This window comes from Hylobates moloch, unplaced genomic scaffold, assembly GCF_009828535.3.
Source record: "Hylobates moloch isolate HMO894 unplaced genomic scaffold, HMol_V3 SCAFFOLD_1, whole genome shotgun sequence".
NCBI classification, from domain to species: Eukaryota; Metazoa; Chordata; class Mammalia; order Primates; family Hylobatidae; genus Hylobates; species Hylobates moloch.
Window position 1 is genome coordinate 114,391,971 of NW_026652276.1, and position 23,630 is coordinate 114,415,600.

At 48.2% G+C, this 23,630-nt stretch overlaps 1 protein-coding gene across 3 annotated transcripts in view; it reads left to right on the plus strand.

The window, feature by feature from the left end:
* Nucleotides 1-23,630, plus strand: part of VOPP1 (VOPP1 WW domain binding protein) — a 116,136-nt gene that overhangs the window by 56,635 nt on the left and 35,871 nt on the right. For 2 of the 3 annotated variants that reach the window (XM_032758017.2, XM_058444746.1), the window contains exon 3: nucleotides 19,982-20,059. In XM_032758017.2, the coding sequence (XP_032613908.1) occupies nucleotides 19,982-20,059 (78 nt within the window). The remainder of the gene's footprint in view (nucleotides 1-19,981; nucleotides 20,060-23,630) is intronic. The other variant, XM_058444747.1, reaches the window with a different exon arrangement.

Genomic DNA, 23,630 nt, shown 5'->3' on the forward strand with positions numbered 1-23,630 from the left:
AAATATATTTCAAACAACACCTCTGTTTTGTGAATGTAAGTCACCATGTGGAATGCATTGAGGAGGGAACATCTAGGTTGCAAACTTGTTGTAGAGATTTTACTCCTATATTTGATAATCTGATTTCATTTTGTCTCACTGGAAATCCCAGGTGGCAGCCGCCTTCTCCCCACTCTGCCTGTCCCTGCATTTCATTCCAGCGTGCCAGTCAGTAAGCTAACAGAGACTGATCTCTTTTAATGAAATGTAGGTTTTCTACTGTAGCTACCTAGATATACAAAATTACTCTCACCTGTTCTGATTTCTTTGTGCTAAATGATCTCTCTCTTTCTACCCTGTCCCTGCATCAAGGTTTATTTCATTTCCTTAATTTGATATTTTTCCATTGTTGGTCTGGAAGACTGTGTATTACATGTATAAACAAGATATTCTTATTTTTGAAGAAAAAGACCCTTTGGTATCTGAACAGAAAAGCAACACATTCCTGTTCCCTCCAATAATATTTCTTTCCCCCTTCACTTCCCTTCACTACCTGCCTTTCCTGTTGCAAGCTGCCCTTCCAAGAGCTCTGATCAAAATGTGCCTTTCTGTGCTTTGGTTCAGGGCTTACTAGGTGTCTAGTAACGTGTGGTTTAAAAATAGCAAGTGGCTGTGTGGCCTCAGCAGCTCCCACCCCTTGACTTGCATTCTCCCCTCAAGTCAAGCTTCTGCTTGGGCCTCGCTCCCTCAGCTCCTTTGCCCGCACGGCCTGAAACAGGGGCCACCGTGTGAGCTTCCTGGAGCCCAGAGATGAGAAGATAAAGGTAGGAACTGACCGAGGAGCATGTTTTGTAGGATCCAAAGCAGCAAACAGCACACTTCCCTGTCAGTCCAGAAATTGCTGCCGACTAAGGTGGCGTTTGTCAGAGAAGAGCCTAGATGCAGGCCTACATCCGGGAACTCAGTCCAATGTCCAGGTGTCTGCAGGGAGCACTGAATCCTCATCAGGTGACAGGGAGCTCCTGCCTGTCACAGAGTCTGTGCATGCTCCTCCTGTGGCACAGAGGGGAAGTGGAGTGGTAAGGGAGGAGGTAGCTCCAGGTGCTATTCAGCCTGTGGCTTCAGTTTTCTTAAAAAAGGTGTGGTCGTGGTGCCTGCTGCACTGGGTTGCTGTGCAGTATAAATACTACTGTGCATGTGAAATACAGAGTAAGGACTCAGTCACTATTTGGGATGCCTGTATTCTCCCTAATATTTGCAATTTCATTTGGCACATTTTAACACTGAGCTTGGAGAAGACTGGGGGTTCTGTGCCCGGAGGTGGCTGATGGTTCTGCTGATTTTATCTGGGGACCTCTGCCCCAGGGGACAAACTCACCTCGCTGCCAGTCATGCTCTTGGGGACGCTGTGGGAGGCGGCCTTTCCCAGCCCATCTTTGATATCTGCCAGAGGGTTACCTGGGCCTTCCTTGGTGCCTGAATGGACACCACCACCTCTTTGTAGGTAGTGGGAGGCCTCTTGGGTCAGGAGCAGTGACTATAAGAAACATCACCATCTCCACTGAGATTTCCAGCCCAGGTGCTCCTCAGCCCCCTAGAGGCCACCCGGCTTACAGCCACCACCCCTGAGAGGACTTGGGTGCGCGGAAGAGCAGAGAGAGGGCGGTGGCTTGGGAGGCAGCAGCAGGCTGGAGGTGACAAGGCGTGCCTGTATGCCAGGGTGTGGACAGAGACCTCGGGAGGCTCCTCCACAGCTGACAGAGGTGCAAGTGTGTCACACAGGGTCCGGGGCTTATCCAGCAGGAGGCAGAGCCCATTCCAGCAGCACTGCACGGCCCCAGCTCACTACAAGCACAGCTGAGACTGCCCACTTCTTTGCATCTACCTTTGCAGCAGGACAGAGCAGAGGACAGCTCCAAGTTGTCCCAGACTAGCTGAGACACAGAGTCTGCCAGATACACAGCCTGGGAATGCAATGGCTGACATTTGTGGAGTGCTTGCCTAAGCACTCCGCGGTGTTATCTCCAGAGAGCTGGGGATGAGGGTCTCTCTCTGCGGCCCATACCCCTCTTTGGTGCATGGGTACCATGCTCCTTCACTGGACTTACTGTTGCTGAAATAAAACATCTGTGTGTCTTCTCCCTAGACTGGGAGCCTGTCTTGCTGATTTTTATACCTTCTGTGCCCTTCAGGGCCTGGCCCATAGAAGGCACTCAGTATACCTTTAGTAATGGAGACAAATGGTGGCCTAAGGAGGGTTGGAGACAGAAGGAGTGATTCTGAAAGCATTCTTTGGGGATGGAAGATATTTAAGGGGCTGGAGTTCAAGAGATCGTCTCTAGATCTGCTGTGCCATCAGGTTGCTGTGTGATCTTGGGCAAATGTCCAACTTCTCTGGGCCCCAGATCACCTTCAAGGTCTCATCCCGCTTATTCCACAACACCGTGGCTGGCTGCTCGGAATAATTTAGGGCCTAGAGAATAAAAGATGAATGGCTGAGCAGGCATGTGTGTTGTAGCAGAGACAAGCGACAAATGGGAGATGGATTTTAGCTCATTAAGGGTCCAGCGTGCTTGCCAAGTACAAAGCGACCACCTCATCTCTCCTTCCAAGCCAGTGAGTCTTTTTTCTTCTGCAGGTCTTGGTACTGACATGATGGTGTGAGAAAGGGCGCTGCTCCCAGTCAGGCGCTGGGGTGGATCTGGGAGCCTGGCTTCACTGGACCAGATCTTATGGTTCCTTAGACATATCAGGTGCTTTCTTTTTTTTTTTTTTTGAGACGGAGTCTCGCTTTCTCACCCAGGCTGGAGTGCAGTGGCGCGATCTCGGCTCACTGCAAGCCCCGCCTCCCGGGTTCACGCCATTCTCCTGCCTCAGCCTCTCCGAGTAGCTGGGACTACAGGCGCCCGCCACCACGCCTGGCTAATTTTTTGTATTTTTAGTAGAGACGGGGTTTCAATCAGGTGCTTTCTGACAGTTACCCAGACTTCAGATGATGACTGTTTCATGTGACTTTAATAAGCCAGAGAGAGAGCTGGCTATTTAGATGTGCAAATTTCTTGTTACTGTGAATTGAAATGAATCTCTGTCCCCCAGAAAATTGAGGGTGGGTTAGAAATGGTTGAGTATTCTTGACACCAATGATTTAAAAGTGAAAATAGCCCTGTGGCCCTTTGAAGAGCTGGGAAGAGGAAAAGATTTGGCCCCAAAGGTGGTTCTTTACTTACCTCCATTCTCAGAATGCCAGGAAACCCTAAGACCATCCTCATCTAGTTTTACTGACATGGCAGCTGACACCAGGAGATGCTAAGTCTCCTTGGGCCTGCCGCATCTTTAGAGGTCTTTTGCATGACTAGGTCACATCTCTGGCTGCCACATGGATGGGGCAGAGCTGCAGGGCATTTGGGTTCTGGGTGTTCTGTTTGCTCACTTATTTTAGTTTTTCCTTCAGATCTAGGTACCATTGAAGGAAAGAATGTGGGGAAGCTTCTTGGAAGTCAACTGCACTGAGACGATAGGGAATTCACACACTGCCAAGCTCAAAGGAGAGCATGGAAGGGAAAAAATGGATGGCTGCATGTTGTCAAACCGCTGGATAAGGGGAAGATAGGATCCATGAAACAGAATTAAGGAATACGATCATCAGTGTCATGCCTTACTGAGTACCTGTAATTTCCAGAGCACCACTAAAGTGGGAGGGAGCCAGTGTGTAGGGATGATGGGAAGTTAGCGATGAGGGAGGCAGGGCCTGTCCTGGAGGAGCCCAGGGTCCAGGGTTTATCCAGCAGGAGGCAGAGCCCATTCCTGCCAGCACTATGGATTTTGACCAGGCTGCTTTCAGGCCCTATTCCCAAGTCTCCTGTTGGAGCGTGAAGCTTCTTTTTAAAGTGCTTACATTACCCTGTGTTGTTGGCTGCCTCTGGGTTCATTTCTCTACTGTGAATAATTAATGCTGTGAGTGGATGAAGTGCTGTTCACAGGTGTCAAATCAAGATCCAGAGACAAGGTTGGCAGAGCCAGCACCGCTGGGCCCCTTTACCTGCCTGCTAGGGGTGCAGATGCCAGAGTCAGTCCCAGGCTCCCTGGACACAAGGTCACCTCTCACCAGCAGGCACCCTTTATGGCTCTGCGGACAGACTCTGAGCCTGATGGGGAGGCCCCTCTGTGCAGAAGTCAGCTGGACTCTTTCACTGAGCTCTCCTCCCGCAGCACTGGGGCCTTCCAGGATGCATGGAAGAGGGCATTGGGGGCGGGGGCACTTCCTGGCTGAGTGCTCCATACGCCTGCTGCAGACCCTCACTATTCTGCCATCAGGAGATGGAGCACAGCCTTTGGGTTGCAGCCTGGAGGGGGCAGATATTGAAGAGCAGAATTTCTTTTCTCTCAGTTCTTGTTGGATTTAGCAATGAAGATTCCTGGTGTATGTTGAAGACACCTTCTCTATAACAGGGAGAAATTTTCACTGGTGATCTTCTGCTGAAGAACTTTAGACCCCTAAAATGTGACCTTGATTTATTTTTCTTTTCTTTTTTTTTTTTTTTTTTTTGAAACGGAATCTCTTTTTTTTTTTTGAGATGGAGTCTAGCTCTGTCGCCCAGGCTGGAGTGCAGTGGTGTGATCTCGGCTCACTGCAAGCTCTGCCTCCCGGTTTCACGCCATTCTCCTGCCTCAGCCTCCCAAGTAGCTGGGACTACAGGCGCCTGCCACCACGCCTGGCTAATTTTTTGTATTTTTAGTAGAGATGGGGTTTCACCGTGTTAGCTAGGATGGTCTCGATCTCCTGACCTCGTGATCCGCCCGCCTCGGTCTCCCAAAGTGCTGGGATTACAGGCGTGAGCCACAGCGCCCGGAATCTCACTCTTGCCCAGGCTGGAATGCAGTGGCACGATCTCGGCTCACTGCAACCTCCGCCTTCCAGGTCCAGGCGATTCTCCTGTCTCAGCCTCCTGGGTAGCTGGGATTACAGGCACGTGCCATGACACCTAGCTAATTTTTGTATTTTTAGTAGAGATGGGGCTTCACCATGTTGGCCAGGCTGGTCTTGAACTGACCTCAAGTGATCCGCCTGCCTCGGCCTTCCAAAGTGCTACAATTACAGGTGTGAACCACTGCGCCCAGCTGAACTTGATTCCTTTTGACTATACATTGTGAATATGCTTCTAAATCAGTATACAAAGCCCCTCATGCTTTTTGATAGTAGCAGAGTATTTCCTGGGGATGCCTCATCATTCATTTATACAGGTAGTGCCTATATTTAGGAGTTTTTGTTTTGTTTAATTATTGAAGGTTCTCAGTTCCTTGTCTGTAATTCTTGTAAACCCAGAAAATCTGAGACGGGTGTCAGTTAATTTAGAAAGTTTATTTTACTAAGGTTGAAGATGTGCACCCGTGTCACAACCCCAGGAAGTCCTGACAACACGTGCCCAAGGCAGTTGGGGCACCTCTTGGTTTTATATATTTTAGGCAGACATGAGATATCATCAATATGTGTAAGAAGTACATTGATTCATCCAGAAAGGCAGGGACAACTGGAAGCAGGGAGAGGGCTTCCAGGTCACAGGTAGGTGAGGGACAAGCAGTTGCATTCTTTTGAGTTTCTGATAAGCCTTTCCAAAGGAGGCAATCAGAATATGCATCTATCTCAGTGAGCAGAGGATGACTTTGAATGGAATGGGAGGGCAGGTTTGCCCTGAGGAGTTTCAGCTTCAATTTTCCTTTTAGCTTAGTGCCTTGGGGATTCAAGATATTTTTCTTTCACATTCTAAAATTTTAAGCTGTGCTCATAAACAAATTTTTAATAATTCACTTGGTAGCAAGAACATATTTGAGCAGACATGAGGCTATTTATAGTCTTTAAAAATTCCATTTGGTATGATGTTTCATATATTTTAATGCTGGCTGTATTATATGGGGTGAATTTGCAGAAATTGAATTGCTGAATCAAAGCTTATTCTTATTTTATATTCTGCTAAATACTGTCCGACTGCTCTCCCTGAGGGTCATCATGATAATAGGCTATCATTGCCTGGGAGCACCTGTTTCAAACTATCCCCACCAGTACTGTGTTAACATTTTAATCAGTGTCCTTTGTATGCTTTGAGTTCATATTGTTTCCATCTTTGCTGATTTCCCTTTCTGCTGCAACATCTGTTCTGTTTAAGTCAAAACCTTTACAAGGTTCCGAAACCAAGGTGGATACCTGGGCTATGCATAGAGGAATGAGATGGGGTTGCTCTCAAGCTCATGTCTGGTGTAGAAGGCAGAGGCCTCTAACAGTTAACCACAATATTGCATGTGGTGAGAACTGTAGAAATGGGGGTCCTGCCAAGGGAGGAGCAGGACAGATCGGGGAGGGCAGGGGATGGTGTTGGGAGAGACCTCACAGGGCTGATCTTTGAAGCGGGGCAGAGCAGTCAGACTATGGGAGGAGTGCAGGCATGGGAGCATGAAGGTGCAGGGTGCAGTGGGGACCATGGGGCTGGAGTCCAGGGTGCCTGGTGGATGGCAGGAGATGAGATAGGAAAAGGAGGGAGAAGCATAGCAGGAAGAGTCTCAAATGCCGTCTGAGGGGCTGAGACTCCCTCCTGCATGCAGCATTGTGGCAGGCCAGGTCTCACCAACACAGGCCTCCATAACAAGTGTTTCAGTACTGAGTGGTTAGGTTAAATATTAAAAGCTAAAAAAAAAAAAAAAAAAAAAAAGCCAGTGTCCTTATATAAAGGCTGGGATGTAACAAAAGCCCACCAGGAGTTTTGCCTAGGCCTTTCCTGGGCCTTGAAGCATGACAAAATAATGAAGGAATTCTTAACATGACCCATTTAGGATTAAATAAGTTTTATTTGGTGTCTGAAGAAACTCCCCAGGCCTCCACAAACAAGTTTATTGCGGGTCTGAATGAACTCCCCAAACCTCTGTGATTTAGTAGGAGACAAGATAAGGGTAATCACCCCAGCACCTGGACCCATTTAGATTAAGTGAATTTACTGAGGCTCCAGAAGAAGGTCGTGAGGACTCAGACATTAGTTGTAATTTAAAAGAAGTTAATCACTTATGTCTTTAGATGAATGCACACTTACAGGTAGACATATAGCTTAGAAGGTATATAAGCTCTGGAAAACTTTGTAATTTTGAGTTGGTCTGGCCATAATTTCCAGGCCTTCTATCAGTAACTGGTTGCAGAAATAAAAATTCTCTTCCTCCCCAGTTCATCTGCATCTCATTATTGGGCCACAAGAAATAGCAGCCTGACCCTTATTTTGGTCTAGGAACAGTATGACGACACGGTCCTCTGGTCTAAAGGGGAGGAGGTTGTGGTTGTAGTAAAGGCAAGACAGAGTCTGACTCCTGTAGAAATAGGGCAGAGGAACAGGCGGTGGGCATGAAAAGCATCTCACAGAAGAGTCAATATAGAGGTAAAGGGAGTCAAATAAATCAGAGGTTTCTGGTTGGGAAGACAGAGAGAGACCATGAAAAGAATAGGTTCCAGGAAAGATTCAGTGGAAGACTGAATAGAGAATGTCATACATGCATGTGGAGTTTGGAGTTCTTGCAGAATACCCAGGAAATGGAGCCAGTGAGGAATTCACTTTTGCAGCAGAAGTGGAAGAGGGCAGGATGTAGTCCAGAGCTGCAATGTAGACTTAAGAGTTCTGAGCATTTGCTTATAACAGCTAACCAGCTGCTATAGTGTGAATATGTGTGTCCTTACAAAATTTCTGTGTTGGAACCTAACACCCAATGTATTAAGAGGTGGGGCCTCTGGGGAAGTGACTTAAGTCATGAGGGCTCTGTCCTCGTGAATGGGATTACAAAAGAGGTTGCAGGGAGCTCCCCTGCCCTCTTTTGCCCTGTGAGGACACAGCAGCAAGACATTTATGATGCAGGGAGCCCTGACTAGATACCGAATCTGCTGGGCCTTGATCCTGGGCATCCCAGCCTCCAGAACTATGAGCAATCAATTTCTGTTGTTTATAAATTACCCAAGCTGTGGTATTTTGTTATAACAGCCTGAATGGACTAAGACCAACTCAAGTAAAAATAGAGCTGAGAAAATAAGCCAGGTGTGAACCTCAGTGTAGGTTTCCAGATTTTTTAGGTACTAGAATCTTATCTCCCTTCCTGATCTCATTGCCAAACTCAGCTCATTACTTTAGTATTTATCATGCCTGTGTGATTTCAATGATAGGAAATTTATTATAAAATTAAAATTGATAATAAATTTGAGACAGGGTCTTGCTCTTCACCCAGGCTGGAACACAGTGGTGCAGTACTAGCTCACTGCAGCCTCAAACCCCTTGACTCAAGCGATCCTCTCACCTCAGCCTCTGAGTCGCTAGGACTATAGGCATGTGCTACCACGTCTGGCTAACTTTAAAGATTTTTTTATAGACACAGGATCTTACTATGAGCTCATAGGCAGACTTCTGAGCTCATAAGCAGACTTCTGTTTTTCACTTTAGTATGGAAAATGAAAAACACCTTCCAGAGAAGGTGGTTTCTGGTAATAACTGTATTTCTGAAAGAGACATATTGCCAGAATTTATTTTTTTTACCTTATATTTAGTCAACCAGAAACTAGGAGGATTGTTTTTCAGGATAGGATTGAATAGAACTAATTTTAAATGATCAGCAGTTTACTGAAAGGAGAGAGAGGGAAAACCTCCACCCCAGAAACACAAAGGTGGAGTTTCAAAAACTCTGGGCCAGGTGCAGTGGCTCACACCTGTAATCCCAACACTTTTGGGCCAAAGCAAGAAGATCACCATGGCCAGGAGTTGGAGACCAGCCTGGGCAACATAGTGAAACCTCATCTGTGCAAAAAATTTTTTAAATTAGCTGGGCGTGGTGGCGTGCCCCTGTAGTTTTATTTTTATTTATTTATTTATTTATTTTTTGAGACGGAATCTCGCTCTGTCACCCAGACTGGAGTGCAGTGGCGCAATCTCGGCTCACTGCAAGCTCTGCCTCCCGGGTTCACGCCATTCTCCTGCCTCAGCCTCTCCGAGTAGCTGGGACTACAGGCGCCCGCCACCACGCCTGGCTAATTTTTTGTATTTTTAGTAGAGACGGGGTTTCACTGTGGTCTCGATCTCCTGACCTCGTGATCCGCCCACCTCGGCCTCCCAAAGTGCTGGGATTACAAGCGTGAGCCACCGTGCCCGGCCACCCCTGTAGTTTTAGCTACTTGGGAGGCTGATGTGAAGGGATCACTTAAGCCAAGGAATTTGAGGCTGCAGTGAGCTATGATTGCGTCGTTGCACTCCAGCCTGGGTGACACAGTGAGACCTTGTGTCAAAACAAACAAACAGAACAAAAAACTCCGTAGTTACCAAAGTTCAGCAGTAATTTAAGAGCTTCTTGGCCCATCTTACCTCACCTCTTCACTTTAACTCTGGGTGCATCTGGGCTCCAAGGCAGCAGCTACTCAAGGGTTAAAATGGCAAGGAAATGAGCACTTTCTACCCCATTTGGTCTGCTAATATTAGTGATTTTAGTAAGCATTTGTAATGCTTTCTCCTGTGGTAGAAATACAAGTAAAATTTCCCTAGGTAAATCCTGTATGCCACCCTGAATGCAACTAGTTTGGGTTTATACAAGCCAGAGAAGGTATTTTCTGGTGATAACTGTGTCTCTGAAGGAATGATTGATAGGGCAGCCATCTTCCCACCCTCAACGTCTCAGGCTCAGGCCTCGTCAAAGCAGTGATGGCCCCCTCCTTAGAACCCAGAGATGTTTGATTTTGTCTTGGGATGTGTTGACCAAATCAAAGTTGAAACATCATCAAAATGGGACCATACCTGTCAACACACAGGCACCTCCCTACCCGTCAGGGAAACCTTGTCAGGCCAGGAGGACAATTCTGACATCACGTGGATTACCAACTGAGGTTGACAGGAAAGAACCATGAGTTCATAGTCAGGTCTGTGAAGTTTTTGACTTGAAAGCAAGACAGATAAAATGGTCTAAAATCTTGTGTTTGGAAAGATGAAAGTTCTATTAAAAATGTTGTTTTCTCGCAGATGTACAATATTACAAGTAATCGGGTTATGCCTAGACTTTCATTGTGGTGGTATCTTGGGTGTTTGCATATGACCAAACTCATCAGATTGTACACAGCTCTTTGTATGTCAAGTATACATCAGTAAAGCTGTTAAAACAAAATACACCTGCTCAGAAAAGCCAGAACAACACCCCCCACCCACCAGCTCACCCACCACATGTTCCTTCGCAGCACCAAGAAAAGAGTCACAGACAAGAGGGCTCCAGATTTAGGTCCTTGGTTCTCAGCCCTGCCGTGTACTGAAATCTCCTGAGGAGTGTGTCCCAGCCAGCAGGCACGGGTGTTTTTAAAGCTGCTGGACAGTTCTGACGTGAGCCCGTGCTGAGAGCCACTGCTGTCCACAGCTCCTCACAGGTGTGTCTTGAGGCTGCTGGAGTTCTGCCCGAGCCACCTCCTCCTGGTTTGAGTTTTATCCACATGTATGGGCTGGGACTTCTGCTGCCTCATTCAAATGAGAGAGCTTTCCTGGGGTAGGATGGACTCCTAAAGGCAAAGCCAGGATATGACCCAGGAGGTTATGCCATATTAAGGCTGGAAATGCATAAGTGTATTAAGTAATGCTATAAAGAAGCTTGTGGGACCAGGCACAGTGGCTCAAAGTGCTTGTGATCCCAGCAGTTTGAGAGGCTGAGGCGGGTGGATCACCTGAGTTTCGGAGTTCGAGACCAGCCTGACCAACATGGGTAAACCCTGTCTCTACTAAAAATACAAAAATTAGCCAGGCATGGTGGCGCATGCCTGTAATCCCAGCTACTTGGGAGGCTGAGGCGGGAGAATCGCTTGAACCTGGGAGGCGGAGGTTGCAGTGAACCAAGATCGCACCATTGAACTTCAGCCTGGGCAACAAGAGCGAAGCTCCATCTCAAAAAAAAAAGAAGCTTGTGGCTGGGTGCAGTGGCTCATGCATGTAATCCCAGCACTTTGGGAGGCGGAGACAGGCGGATCACCTGAGGTCAGGAGTTTGAGACCAGCCTGGCTAACATGGCGAAACCCCGTCTCTACCAAAAATATAAAAAATTAGCTGGGCGTGGGGGCACACACCTGTAATCCCAGCTTTTCGGGAGACTAAGGCAGGAAAATCACTTGAACCCAAGAGGTGGAGGTTGCAGTGAGCCGAGATCGTGGCACTGCACTCCAGTCTGGGTCACAGGAGCAAAACTCCGTCTTAAAAAATGGTGATGAATAATACATTTTTGCGTAATAGACTTATCATTGGGAGAGATGAGTGTGAGGCAGTGATGTCATCTGAAAGGGAAGCGAGCTTGCAAGAGTTAGTGGGAGAATGTCCTGATTATCACAGATGACTTGTCTAGGAGGGAAGAGGCAGGAAAGCCCAGGGCACCACTGTGCCCAGAGACAGCCCACCAGGCTGGGATTTTAGAGGGACCTGGGCGAGAGATGGGAGGTGGGCTTGTCAGGGCAGTCGCCAGAGCAGTGGGGACGTCTTGAAGGTGTCAGGAAATTATTAAAAGGGTGTTTTGTGCTTGATTGAAATTAATTTGGGTTTGCTTCTCTAAGGTCCCATTGGGTTGGTCTTTTATGGGACTGTGAGACCGGGACATCAGTGATCTGACACCGTGTCCTGGTTTCATAGAGATGTTTGATAGCATCTCTGCTGAGATCAGTAATGAATAGTCCAGTTAGGTGGATTTGTAACTGTTATAATAGCTGTATTTATAAAATTATGATTAGTAAAATCTCAACATAGAAGGAACGTCTCTAATGGAATTCACCATGACTTCATCATCACTTTAGCATTAATTTGAATGAAAATAGGGAAGGCTTTCCATGTTGATCATATGTACAAGTTCCTTCCCTCCCTCCCTCCCTTCCTTCCTTTCTTCCTTTTTTCCTTCCTTCCCCCTCTCTCTTTCTAAATTAAGGTACAATTCACCTACGATAAAATGCATGTGCCCATTTTTTTAATCCTGATGCTGAAACTGATATGCTCCGTCTGAGTAGAGAGCATCTGGGTAAGTTGGGCTGAGCTCATGGGCTTTCACCTTTGCATCTTCCCACCTCACCCTCCTTTTCTGTGCACTCCTAGAGTCCTTGCAGCTAAGCCAGGACTCACTTCGTGGTGCAACCTTCTTTCTTTCCCTTTGGTTTTCTTTCTGCAGGCAGACTTGCTGGACTTTGGGAAGGTCTCAGGTTTTGGATTTCAGCTTCAGGGCATGGAAAGATTCCTCTTCATTTTCAGGCCCCAGACTTGTCTCTCCCTGACCCGACTGTGGATTATTGGACGTGGCCATTCTAAGTCATGTGTGTGATCGTCGCAGAGAGGAGGAGCAGAGTTGGTTGGGTAGCCTTCAGCAGTCCTGGGTCCCAGCAAAACTTGGCTCATATCCTTCATGTCAGTGACAGAAAACTGGAAGGAATAGTGAATGTCTTGAGTGACAGAATGAGGATCCAAAGGCTCTTGACAGGATAAAAGTAATGGGCCAGATTGCATAAGTTTACCCTTTTTATGGATAAGCATAAGGTCCTATATTTGGGTCCCAGACTGTACTGCATCCATACAGCATGGGAAGACAGAACTTACTGAGAAGAACTTGGAAGTTTTGATGGAAGGTTTATTAGGATTTGGCTGTGTCACAGTTGTTAAAAAGGTTAATCCTGCCTGAAGCTCCAGTAAGTGTGGAAATGAGGGTAAACTGGGATTCTTCCTAATAAAGAGAAACCATAATTTTGCCCAAGCTATGCATTGTTTCCTGGAGAAGAGAAGGCTTGGGAAAATATGGGAGTCCCTTTGGACATTGGAAAGAAAGACTGGCTGTGTGAGTCATGAATCAGCCTAGCGGGGCCTGCCTTGGATTCAGCACAAGAAACAGTGCCCATGGTCATGGAGGGCACTTGCCCTGGGGCCTTGCCGCAGAGTGGCAGCGTCTGCCTGGGCAGGTTGGAGGGGAACGTCAGTCACTGAATGGTCGGGTGGATTCCTTGATCCAGGTGAGGCACAGAGCTCTGCAGTCCTTACAAGGAGATTTGCTGGGGCACTGGATGGCTAAGGACCGAGCCCTCCTCTGCTTGCCCAGAGGCTCACGTATCCTTTGGAGTTTTCTACTGAAACTTTATAGGGCTCTGTGTTTAGTTTCTCTGGAGAGTCCAATTTCTCATAGGTAGCTAATCAAAGGCCAGTGATAAGCCTAAATGTAGTTCTTGCTTCTAACTCGGGAAGCCTCCTTCAAGTATGTGCTGCAGGCTCAGCTCTGTGGAGAATGCAGGTGATAATGAGTAGTGTGAAAAGCAGGGTTAGCTGGCAGGGGCAGTGTGATTGAGGAGAACAGACCAGGTGTCAAATTGAGAGACTGGGACTGGATGGGAGAAAGGAGCTGTTGCACCAGCAAGTGCTTAGTGAAGAGAAAGTTTTGCTGAGGGTTAATCCTGCAGGCAGGAGAAAGGATTGGATTCTCGAACTCCCCCAAAAAGTTACAATCCCCACCAACTCTATCTCCAGACCCGCACCCTGAATATTTTGCTCAGACTTTAGCTGCTCCACCAGATGCAGAGATGATTTTCTATAAATCCTTTTAAATACAGTTACCGCTAAAGTGGTGCTTAAGTTCAGGCTGCCGTAACAGCAATACCAGAGGTTGTGGGGCTTAAACAATGTGTGTTTATTTCTAAGAGCTCTGGAGGCTAGAAGTCCAAGATCAAGGTGCCGTCAGCTCTGGTGTCTGGTGAGGGCTCTGTCAGTGGTTCGTAGGCACTGTCTTGTTCCATCCTCACGTGGTGGGGAGCGGAGCAAGCAGCAAGCCCTCTTCGTGGCTCTTCTTACAGAGACCCCAACCCTGTCACGAGGGCTTCACCTTGGTAACCGGATCACCTTCCAAAAGCCCTACCTTTTAACACCATCCCGTTGCGAGGTAGCCTTTCAACATACCAGTCTGGGGGAGACACTTTCCATCCATAGCAACCACACATGGAAAGGTTTACAGACTGACTTTTGGCTTTTTTCTTTTTTACGTAGAAAGATTTTGTGACTTTACTAACACTGAACATTCCTTGACCTAGTATGTTATCCTTTCCTACTCTTGAGATTTATATAACCCAAAGGCTAAGAATTAAATGTGTCCAGTGGCCATACCCTCTTTCCTCCTGTGCAGGACTAAGCATAACACATGCTTCCTTCTTAGGCTCCAAAAACTCCCACAGCGACCACCTGTTGTTTGCATTTTTTTGTTGCTCTGACACCTGTCTAAATCGTGGCCCGTAGACTCTCAGACATACATTTCCTTTTACATGACGAATCTCAGGGACCGCAGGTCCTATCACTGACTAAGGGAGAGAAGCCAGACACCCTGATTTTTATCTCTGTAATATACCTAATTACCTGTCAGCAGCTGCCCAGAGTGGACTACCCATTCTCTGACCTCAGCAGAAATCTATATTTGTATCCAGGGGTACAGTAAGGAATACTGTAGGCAGTAAGTCCAGGGGCCCATGTCTGCTGCTATATGTGATCTTTTCATTCTTTTGAAGTATCATGTGTATTTCAGAGTCTCAGGACTATAATTAGATATGCTGTGGAGCGGATTTAGTTAAGAGTAATGTTTCTTCCTTTCTATGGCAAGTCTGACAGTTTATACATCTGGCACACAGAGAAGAACGAGATGAAAAACCCTTGCTGTTTTCTCCATCCTGATCTGTTCTGCAAAGGTGTAGTCTTGCGACATCCTTGGGAGCAGCATTACCATTCTGAGGCTTAGGGCAGTAGGAGTATTTGACTTGATGCATCCATGATAGGCATCTTCAGTGTGCTCAACTGCCTGGTAATGTTTACTACTTTAATTAAGCTCAGTGTTGCAGTGAATGTCTCTTTGTAATTGCAGCTCTTTGGAACGTCAGCAGGTGTGTGTGCTTAGGGCCCCAATTTACCAGCAGCTTCAAAAGGAAGAAAGCAGCAGAGAGAAAAGGGGTAACAGTGTCAGCACCTGGGTAATTGTGTGCTCCTTCGAGTAGCTGGGGCCTGCCAGCATCCACAATGGGAGCCGGGCCAGGGCCACAGATGAGCCGCAAGAATACAGAGAGTGAATGGGTCTTCAGCTCATGGAAGGAGCATAAAGCGTTCCTGTGTTTTGAGAGAAGAAAGAGATAATCCACACTTACTGGAGCTTCAGGCAGGATTAACCTTTTTAACAACTGTGACGCAGCCAAATCCTAATAAACTTTCCATCAAAACTTCCAAGTTCTTCTACAGCGTCCTTTTGACGGCGTGTATTTGCTGCTGGTGTTCCAAATTTGGATTCTGAAAAGTGAGCTAGAGCACATAGATGTTGTATCTTGCCAACAAAGAGGAACTTGTAATCCGTTATACTCCAAATATTCTAGGACGGATATGTTCTCAGGCTGAGGGGTGTATGTGTGTTAATTCTGGACGAGGGCTCTACATATGTCTGAAAGCTGGTAAGTCTGCTCTCTCCAGCATGGGAAATAGAATGCCATAGGGCTTAGGTTTCCAGGCAGCAAATGCTTCCTTACAAGTGTAAAGCTGAAAGGGAAGCACTTTAGCAAATTCAGCTCACGAAAAATGATTCAGTCACTAAATTTATTACTGTATACCTGTTTTCCTCTTTTATATCAAGTGCATGGCTGCCAGCATTGGAGGGACCCAAGTATTAATACCTCTTAAGCATTGGCTATGCTCGGAGCTGGAGCACGGACTATATGAGCTGTTACAGTCGGGAGTAAAACCCGAGAGGGAGAGACACAGGAGCATCATGGTGGCAGAGGGTGGCGGAGCAATGGGAGGGAACTAGCAGGAGCTCAGAGGATCATGGCCAGTTCCCCTTAAGCTGCAGGTATCTGTCGTCTCTGTTCCGCACCTCCCTCCGTCCCCTCCGTCACCATCAGCACGTGCAGAGGAGGCTGTTCATGGCTAGGCAGTGAGCTGAGTGTCCAGTTTGAGAGGGTCTTCATGAGAGTTGTATCTTCTAGAATTTGATCCCTTGAGGACAATATATAGTAGAATTAGGCGTAAAAATGGCAAGAGCCATTTGACTAAAGCCAGTGCCACCTAGACAGAAGACAAGGACCGAAAGACCTTAGCCCAGCACTGTTAACAGCAGAAAGTGACCTTACAGTCAGGGAGACCTGAACCTGAGGGCCATCCAGAATCTCCTACGAGGATGAATGGAGCCAGTCCTGGAAACACCAGAAGCTTGAGCCTGTCTAGTTTTAACTTGGGGCTTCCCTGGCTGCAGCTATGAAGAAGTGTGCCTTATGTCACAGCGTGGCACACATAGATTTTTGTGCACGTGTGTGGATGTCTGCTGAAAACAGCTAATGTTGTGGGGGCATCCGCCATTCACTACAAATCGACACCGTCCTTTCACCTGATATCGCATCTTACTTTATTATTTGTCTCTATGATTAAGTTATCTGCTAACTGTAGCGCATTGCTGACATCAGATGATACAGGCTTTTCCAGAACTCTTTCTGGTCAATATGCAGTTCCAAGCTGAACAAAGAACGTGCAAGCACTATTAAAGAGTGGTTGCTGAGTTCCTGTCTGTGGGTCCTGTCTCAGGGACCTCCTGTCATCTGCCCAAGGGTCTGTTTTTTTTCACATTGTCTCTGTTACCATGGTCTTTGAAATTTCTACGGCAGGTTATAAAAGCAGGGCCAAAGAACAATAGGAAAATCAAGTGGGGATAGAGAAGGTGACCCTTTGGTGGTGAAAGGCTCCATGTTACTGGAGAGGCAGCATCTGTGCAAAATGCTTTCCTTTAATGCTGGCCAAGTCCACTCTTTGCTTCTGCAGACAGTGACCTGAGCTGGAGGTGCAACATCTCTGATGTCTTGCTTCTAAGCTTATGTCAAACATGGCACTAATAATACTTTATCTTGTATGTGGATGTTTTGAAAATTAACAAGACTTTTGTGAAGCACTTAGCCTGGTGTAAGGTAAGAAGTGCTCATAACTTGTAAGCTGTGTTCTTCTTGACTCTGTGGCTGTGTAGTAAATCACGATAAACGTAGCAGACTGAAACAGCACCCCCTTATTACTGCACAGCTCTGTAGATCTCAAGTCTGGGAAAGCACATTTGGGTTCTGGGCTCAGGGCCACCTCACGAGACTGAGATTAAGCAGTGGGCTGGACTGCATTCTCACCTGGAGCTTGGAGTCCTCCGAATTGATTTGGGTTGTTGGCAGAATTCAGTTTCTTGTGGTTGTAGGATTGAGGTCCTGCTGGGATTGCTCTTGGTGCCTGCAGACCACACTCAGTCCTGGCCACATGGCCCTCTCACGTGGCTGCTATTAATACTATTTCAAAGCCAGCAGGAGAATCTCCAGTCTGCAAGGGCAGAGACTTAGATAACACACCATCTCATTGAATGTTCTGTGATTGCGAGAGCGGCCATCCGGTATTCACAGGGTCCTGCCCACTGAAGAGGAGGGGATTATGCAGGGTGTGTTCTCTGAGGGGTGCAATTCTTTGGGCCATGGTTGCGTTCTGCCTTCCACACTCCCAAACTCACCATGAACCTCACTGGAGTACTGAGGACGCCTGTCTTTGCACACTCGTGAGAGGAAACGGTCCCACCTCTTTTAGTTTACAGTTAATTGGCTGAACTCCATCCACCCTAAAAGCAAGAAGTCCTTCCTCTCCCTCGACTGCTGCCTTCTCTTCCACACACACAGGCACACACACATTGATCAACCAACACCAGTGAGATTCTAGGGGAAGGCCTAGGAGAATTGCAGAACGTACTGTTTGTGTAGGGCTCTGGCCTGCAGAAACAGCCAGACCAGGTGTCTCACTCCCCCTCACACCCTGTGCTCCTGCACTCATCTCCAGCATGCAGCCGTGGAACCAGGGGCACCAGCATTCCCCCCATCCCGAGCGCTGAGACCCCGTGCCAGCTTCCCTCATTGGCAGACTGGATTCCTGTGTGCTGTCTGTTCAGACGTCACCTCCTGCACACATCCTCCCTGAGCACCCTGCTTCCTTGTGCTCTCAACCTGTCAGTGCCGGCTCCATTTTTCACCACGGAAGAACTTATTACTGTCTATCACAGTTTATGTTTTCTTGTTTCCTATTTTCTCCCCCTTCTAGAGAGAAAGCTCCTCCCCAGCAGGGGTTTCCTCTGGGTTTTCCCTGCTCCACCCTCAGGAAAGCACAGAGCAGGCTCCTAGTAGCCCCTTGGTGGATGCATGGAGTGTCAGGAGTGCAAGTGGCACGATCTTGACTCACTACAACCTCTGCCTCCTGAGTTCAAGCAGTTCTTCTGCCTCAGCTCCCTGAGTAGCCGAGACTACAGGCGCACACACTATGCCCAGCTAATTTTTGTATTTTTAGTAGAGACAGGGTTTCACCATGTTGGCCAGGCTGGTCTCAAACTCCTGACCTCAAGTGGTCCACCCGCCTCGGCCTCCCAAAGTGCTGAGATTACAGGTGTGAGCCACTGCACCCAGCCAGGACCAGCAGCATTCTTGAGCACTCATTTAGCTAACTCTCAGTGGGAGCCAATGGGAGCATTTCATGGAAATCACAATACTTTGGGTACTGGGTAGGAATTCATGTTCATGGGCCAGGGGAAGACTGTACATGAATGCTGCCATATTGTCTGTGGAATGGCGTGGGGGTGGAGTGGGGAGGGAGTGTCTCTCAGCCCAGTTTGTCCTTGAAACAATAGAGGATTTAGCTGCCGTTGGGTGCGGGGCGTTTACAGAGAGGCAGCACCACCTCCAGGAGCTTTGGGCCTACTGGGTGCACAACCAGGGAAGAGCAGCTTTGGAGCTTGGGTCTGCTGAGTTCCAGGCTCACTTCGCATCTTAACTAGTTTTCTACACATACTTCTACATAAAACAAGCCTGTTTGTACTGCAATCATCTACACATTCAGTGTCCAAGACCTTAGACTGAATTGTATATTTCTCCCAGGTACTTTTTTTTTTAAAGGAAAAAAACTGGCAGGAACCTAGATCACAATTAGGTAATGGTTTAGTATTGTAGAGAAGTGGCCCTCCCCACATCCCTGCCAATCCATTGCCGCTTGGGCTCGAAACGCTCTAGTGAAAACTTCTTGGAAGGGTTTGCGCTTTCATGGCATCTTCTCTCTTCAAGGAGGACATGGAGTTGGGGCAGGGCAGGGATGTCGAGGGCACCAAGTGCCTCACCTGAGACCTGAGCAAGGGCCCATGCTCAGGCGGCTCTCTGGAACAGCTTCTGAGCACACCCCCGAGAGCTGTGCCCTGCCAGGGGCCTGGAAACCTGAGACATGTTGGGGGATGAGGGGAGGGAGGCAGCGTGAGCAGTAATAGTGCCATCAGCACTTTATATGGTGATAAAGGCCTTAAAACTTAAATGAACAGTAATAGTGCCATCAGCACTTTATATGGTGATAAAGGCCTTAAAACTTAAATCAGTGCTGTGCAGGGCCCCTGCGGTTCCACCCATTTTGCTGATGGAGAAAGTGAGACTCACCAGAAGTCCCCACAACTAGTAAGTGGCAGGACCAGGACCACACCTGCAATTTATCTAACTCCACAGCCTCTGCTTTTAGCCTCAGTGGATGTGGTGGTGTATTTCCATCTTTTCCCCATAGTTGGGGACTGAAGACAGCAGAGATGAGCACCACATGGGTGCTGGGCTCCTGTGGAGCCTCCTCTCAGCAGCATTCCTGGTAGGCTTAATGTCTGTCTTTGGTTGTGCCACCTGCCGGAAGGAATCCATTGGATTTGGCACACAGGATGCTTGTTAAATGCAGGGCTTTGCATCACACTGACTGTGCCCACCTCAGCACCTTGCTTTGGGCCACAGGCTGATGTCATTCTGCTCTGCTGGTTCTGTGAAATGCAGTGGAAGCAGTTCTGTCCTTTTTGCTCTTACTGATTTCTTCCTTCAAGAATGATTACATTGAAGCCCAGCCTGGGCTGCATGGCTGGTCCGGTGGCTGCTTCCAATTCAGTGCTGACCAGCCTGTGCCTCTCTCCACAGATGCCGCTCCTACGAGGACTGCTGTGGCTCCAGGTGCTGTGTGCGGGCCCTCTCTATACAGAGGCTGTGGTACTTCTGGTAGGTCACAACTCCTCCTTGTTCCCCACCCCGAGAGCTCTGCCCCAATTTCAGTGTTGTCACAGCCTTGGGTGCGACACCTTCACTTGGGTGGTGGCCTCAAGGACAGCCTTGGTCAGGAAAATGGGTATGTTTGGGTTGGCTTCATGACCAGCAGTTGTGGGAAGCCTGTTTTTGTTTTTACGGATTTTGGAGTGGGAAGAAGAGCTCTGCTTCTGGTAAGGTGGCTGGACAAGAGCCTCATCCTTCAGCAGCTCCTCGACCAGTTTCTGAAATGGAGCCAAGGCTGATTGTCTTGAAGAATCAGAAAATCACCCAACCGAGACTGGCAGGCGATCAAGTTTTCATTGCCTGGACTCTTCCCCATCCATCTCGTGTTGGCTGACTCTTCGCTTTCAAGATAGGCAGCCTGCACCCATGTGCCTCCTCCAGCTCCTCTGGGGCGCATACAGAGCAGTCCAAAGTCTGCTCCTTGAGCAGGAACTGGTTTGATGCCTGCAGCATCCTGGAAGGGTGGGAGCGCATTCCATGGTGGGAGCCTCCTGTGGGCGGGAGCCTCAGGACGCCTGCTGGAGTGCCCCGAGCATCTGTTAGACTCTGGAGATGACAGGTATTGCTTCAGATGAGAGGGTGGCAGAGCACGTGTAGGAAAGGATTTATAAACCAAAGCAGCATTTCTTGTACCCGCCTGCTCCTCTTCTCCCATGCAGTGGTGATGCCCTTCAGTAAACTTCAAAAAAGTTTAGAGTTTGCTCTCTGCATGATGCAAGCTTTTTTATGATGTTAAGATTTTGACTTTACTGACCTTTTGAGGCTTAAGACCTTACTGAGCATATGACAGCAGCCACCTGAATTTTTGTGCAGTTTTATCTTTCTCCCTTAACACCTGTGCCCAGGGTTTGATTAGGGAAGCCTATAGGGAGTGGGGACTCCACATGTTAGGTGACCAGGATGTTCTTTAATAGTGATGCCTTCTTTCCTCATCACCTCACTACCTCCTTGGCCTTGCCTGACCTTACAGCTGCTGGCCAGGCCTCCCTTAGGACCAGCCCGGTAAGCCCCACCTAGGTGTACCCCCCTAACAAGGGAACTGATGTCAAGTCCCCACACTGCAGAGGTGCCATTGCCTAAAACTCTGTAACAGAAGAAGAATTGTTGTAGCCTAAGACTGTTCAAAAGTTAATGGCTCTGTGTGCATCTCCAGATGGAGGGGGCCAGTACCAGAGACGGGGGAGGGCCCAGTGTCGGGGGCAAGGCCCAGCTTCAGGGCAGGCCTTGCCTCTGGAGTCTCCTCCCGGGACCTTGGGGTGGAAGGAGGCGGACTCTCTGGAGTGTGAAACCCTGAACTGTGAACAGGCTTGTAAGGATGTTGGGTTGGTCTAAAGCACTAGATAAATGATGATGAGGGCGTGAGAATGCTTGTAAAAAATGAAAAAGCTTGTCAGTGTTCAGGCATTGTATGATTAAAAAGAAGAGAAGTTTGAGAAAGTCCAGCTGAACTGTTAGGGCCTGACAGCTTCTGTGGGGCTGCCCAGAAGCTGTAGCTGCACTGGCAGCCAGGTGCTTCCTAGCTGCTGGCCAGGGTCACCTAGTCAGAGGCAGGGCACCTTGGCGAGGCAGCACACGACGACTTGGTGGGCCCCATTTGGAGAAGCTCCCACAAGTCCCATTGCACAAGGTCAGGCTATTGCAAGATCTGAGTGCCAGATGCCAGAAGATGGGGCTGAGTCATTAACGTTGAGATTCCGACACAGAGTTCTGAGCTGACGATGTAGCCAGGGAGCACCTGGGAGTGTGAGCTTACAGTGCCTCACCCGAAATACTAAGGGCACCTGGGTTCCACCCCATGCATTTTCTCTCTCAATCTACATTGGGTCTGACATGCATCAGGCATTGTGCTGGGGTTTTATGGAGAGGGCTTTAGGCAGGCAGACTCCTGAAGAAGATGATGTCTAAGCAGGTAATGAGGTGTGGATACTTTCAAGCCACAGCACAGAACTTCTAAAGCTAGAAAAGTTGGAGAAAGCTACAAAGCTTTTGACTGGGTCTTCAGAGAGGGCGTTTGGGGCAGAGGGACAGCACCTTGCAGGGCCGGAGCGTAAGAAGAGTGGATGTGTTAAAAGGTGATGGGAAGCTTCTGTGGTGAGGATGGGCATTTGGTGGACAGGAGGGGGGCAGGATGGGAGGGAGGGGCTGCTCTGCCGCCTGGGCCCCACAACGTTTGAAGGTGTCTCCTGACCATAAAACAAAGGTTTTGAAGGAGAATGCCTTCAGAGTTCCCGCCAACTCTAAGATCTTGAGGATCTTTTCACCAAGGAGGTCTGGATGGAATCATCAAGAGTAGAGAAGGTGGACCGATGGCACCCTTGAGTGGACTCAGAAAGCACAATGGGCCCGAGTGAGAACTGGCCTAGGTGGCACTGCGGGTGAGTCCACAGCAGGGTCCCATGCGGAGTCCTGAGTGGGATCTTGGCAGGGCTTGCACAGTAGCTGCACCAGTCCTTGGGACTGCAGAATTGAGAACTGCTACACTCGGGGCTGGGGGGTCGGGGGAGGAATCAAAAAACAAATTGGATTAAAGTAACCAGGTAACTTCTAATGTTAAAAAAAAGGCACAAACTTTCCTCTCTTAATCCCTTTGAAAGCTTCCAAAACCTGTTGAGCAACCAAAGAGGACATCTAGGGAACAGCCAGCCCGTACCCCCAGCACTGCAAGAACTGCCTTTCTTACTACTACTCCTTTCTCCCAGCCAACACCCTGCTTTGTCTCTTTCCTTGTTTTTAGAAGCGCTTTCTCCTGCCCCTTTGTTAGTTTCTCTCTTTTAAAATAAGTTCTTGGCCTAGCACAGTGGTGCACTTTGGGAGGCCAAGGTGGGAGGATCACTGAAGCCAGGAATTTGAGATCACTGGGCAACATAGTGAGACCCCGTCTCTACCACAAATTATTTTAAATAAACTTTTAAAATAAACATAAATGAACAGAATGAGTTATCAACTACGATTTCAGTAAGGGATGAGGTGGATCCCGTGTAACTCCATTCCAGCCTCGCCTTATGCTTGCTCACCATTAGTGTTAGGTGGGAGCTGCAATGTCACTTCCTTTTGTCTAGAAAAACAAAATGTTCTTACTACTGTTGGCAGTGGAACCGACATTTTAGCTTATTTTTTAGACAAGACTAAGATCCCAGGTGCCTTCTGCATTTTTCAATCTAAGGAGCCTGGTCTCTTGGAAGTGGCGAGTGGCTCTGAGACAGTAAACCCTGTACACATCCAGCCTCTCTGTGCTTTGTATATTTCTACCCAGATACTAGCAGCAGGACTCAGTGCTGAGTGTAAGACTGCCACCGAGCCCACCTGAGGGAAATCGGTTTTAGGAGAGAAAGCCGTTCCCTTTGGGAACTTAACGAGTATTCTTGATGCGGAGCACATTAAGCCTTACATTGCCACACTCCTGAACGGTTTGGGTCTCCTGGCTCCCCATGGCTGCTCCTTCCGCCCGTCATGGGGACTGAGCCCCCAGGCCTCCTGCTCCAAGCTTCTCCAGCCCCAGTACCTGCGCTGTGTTCTTTCC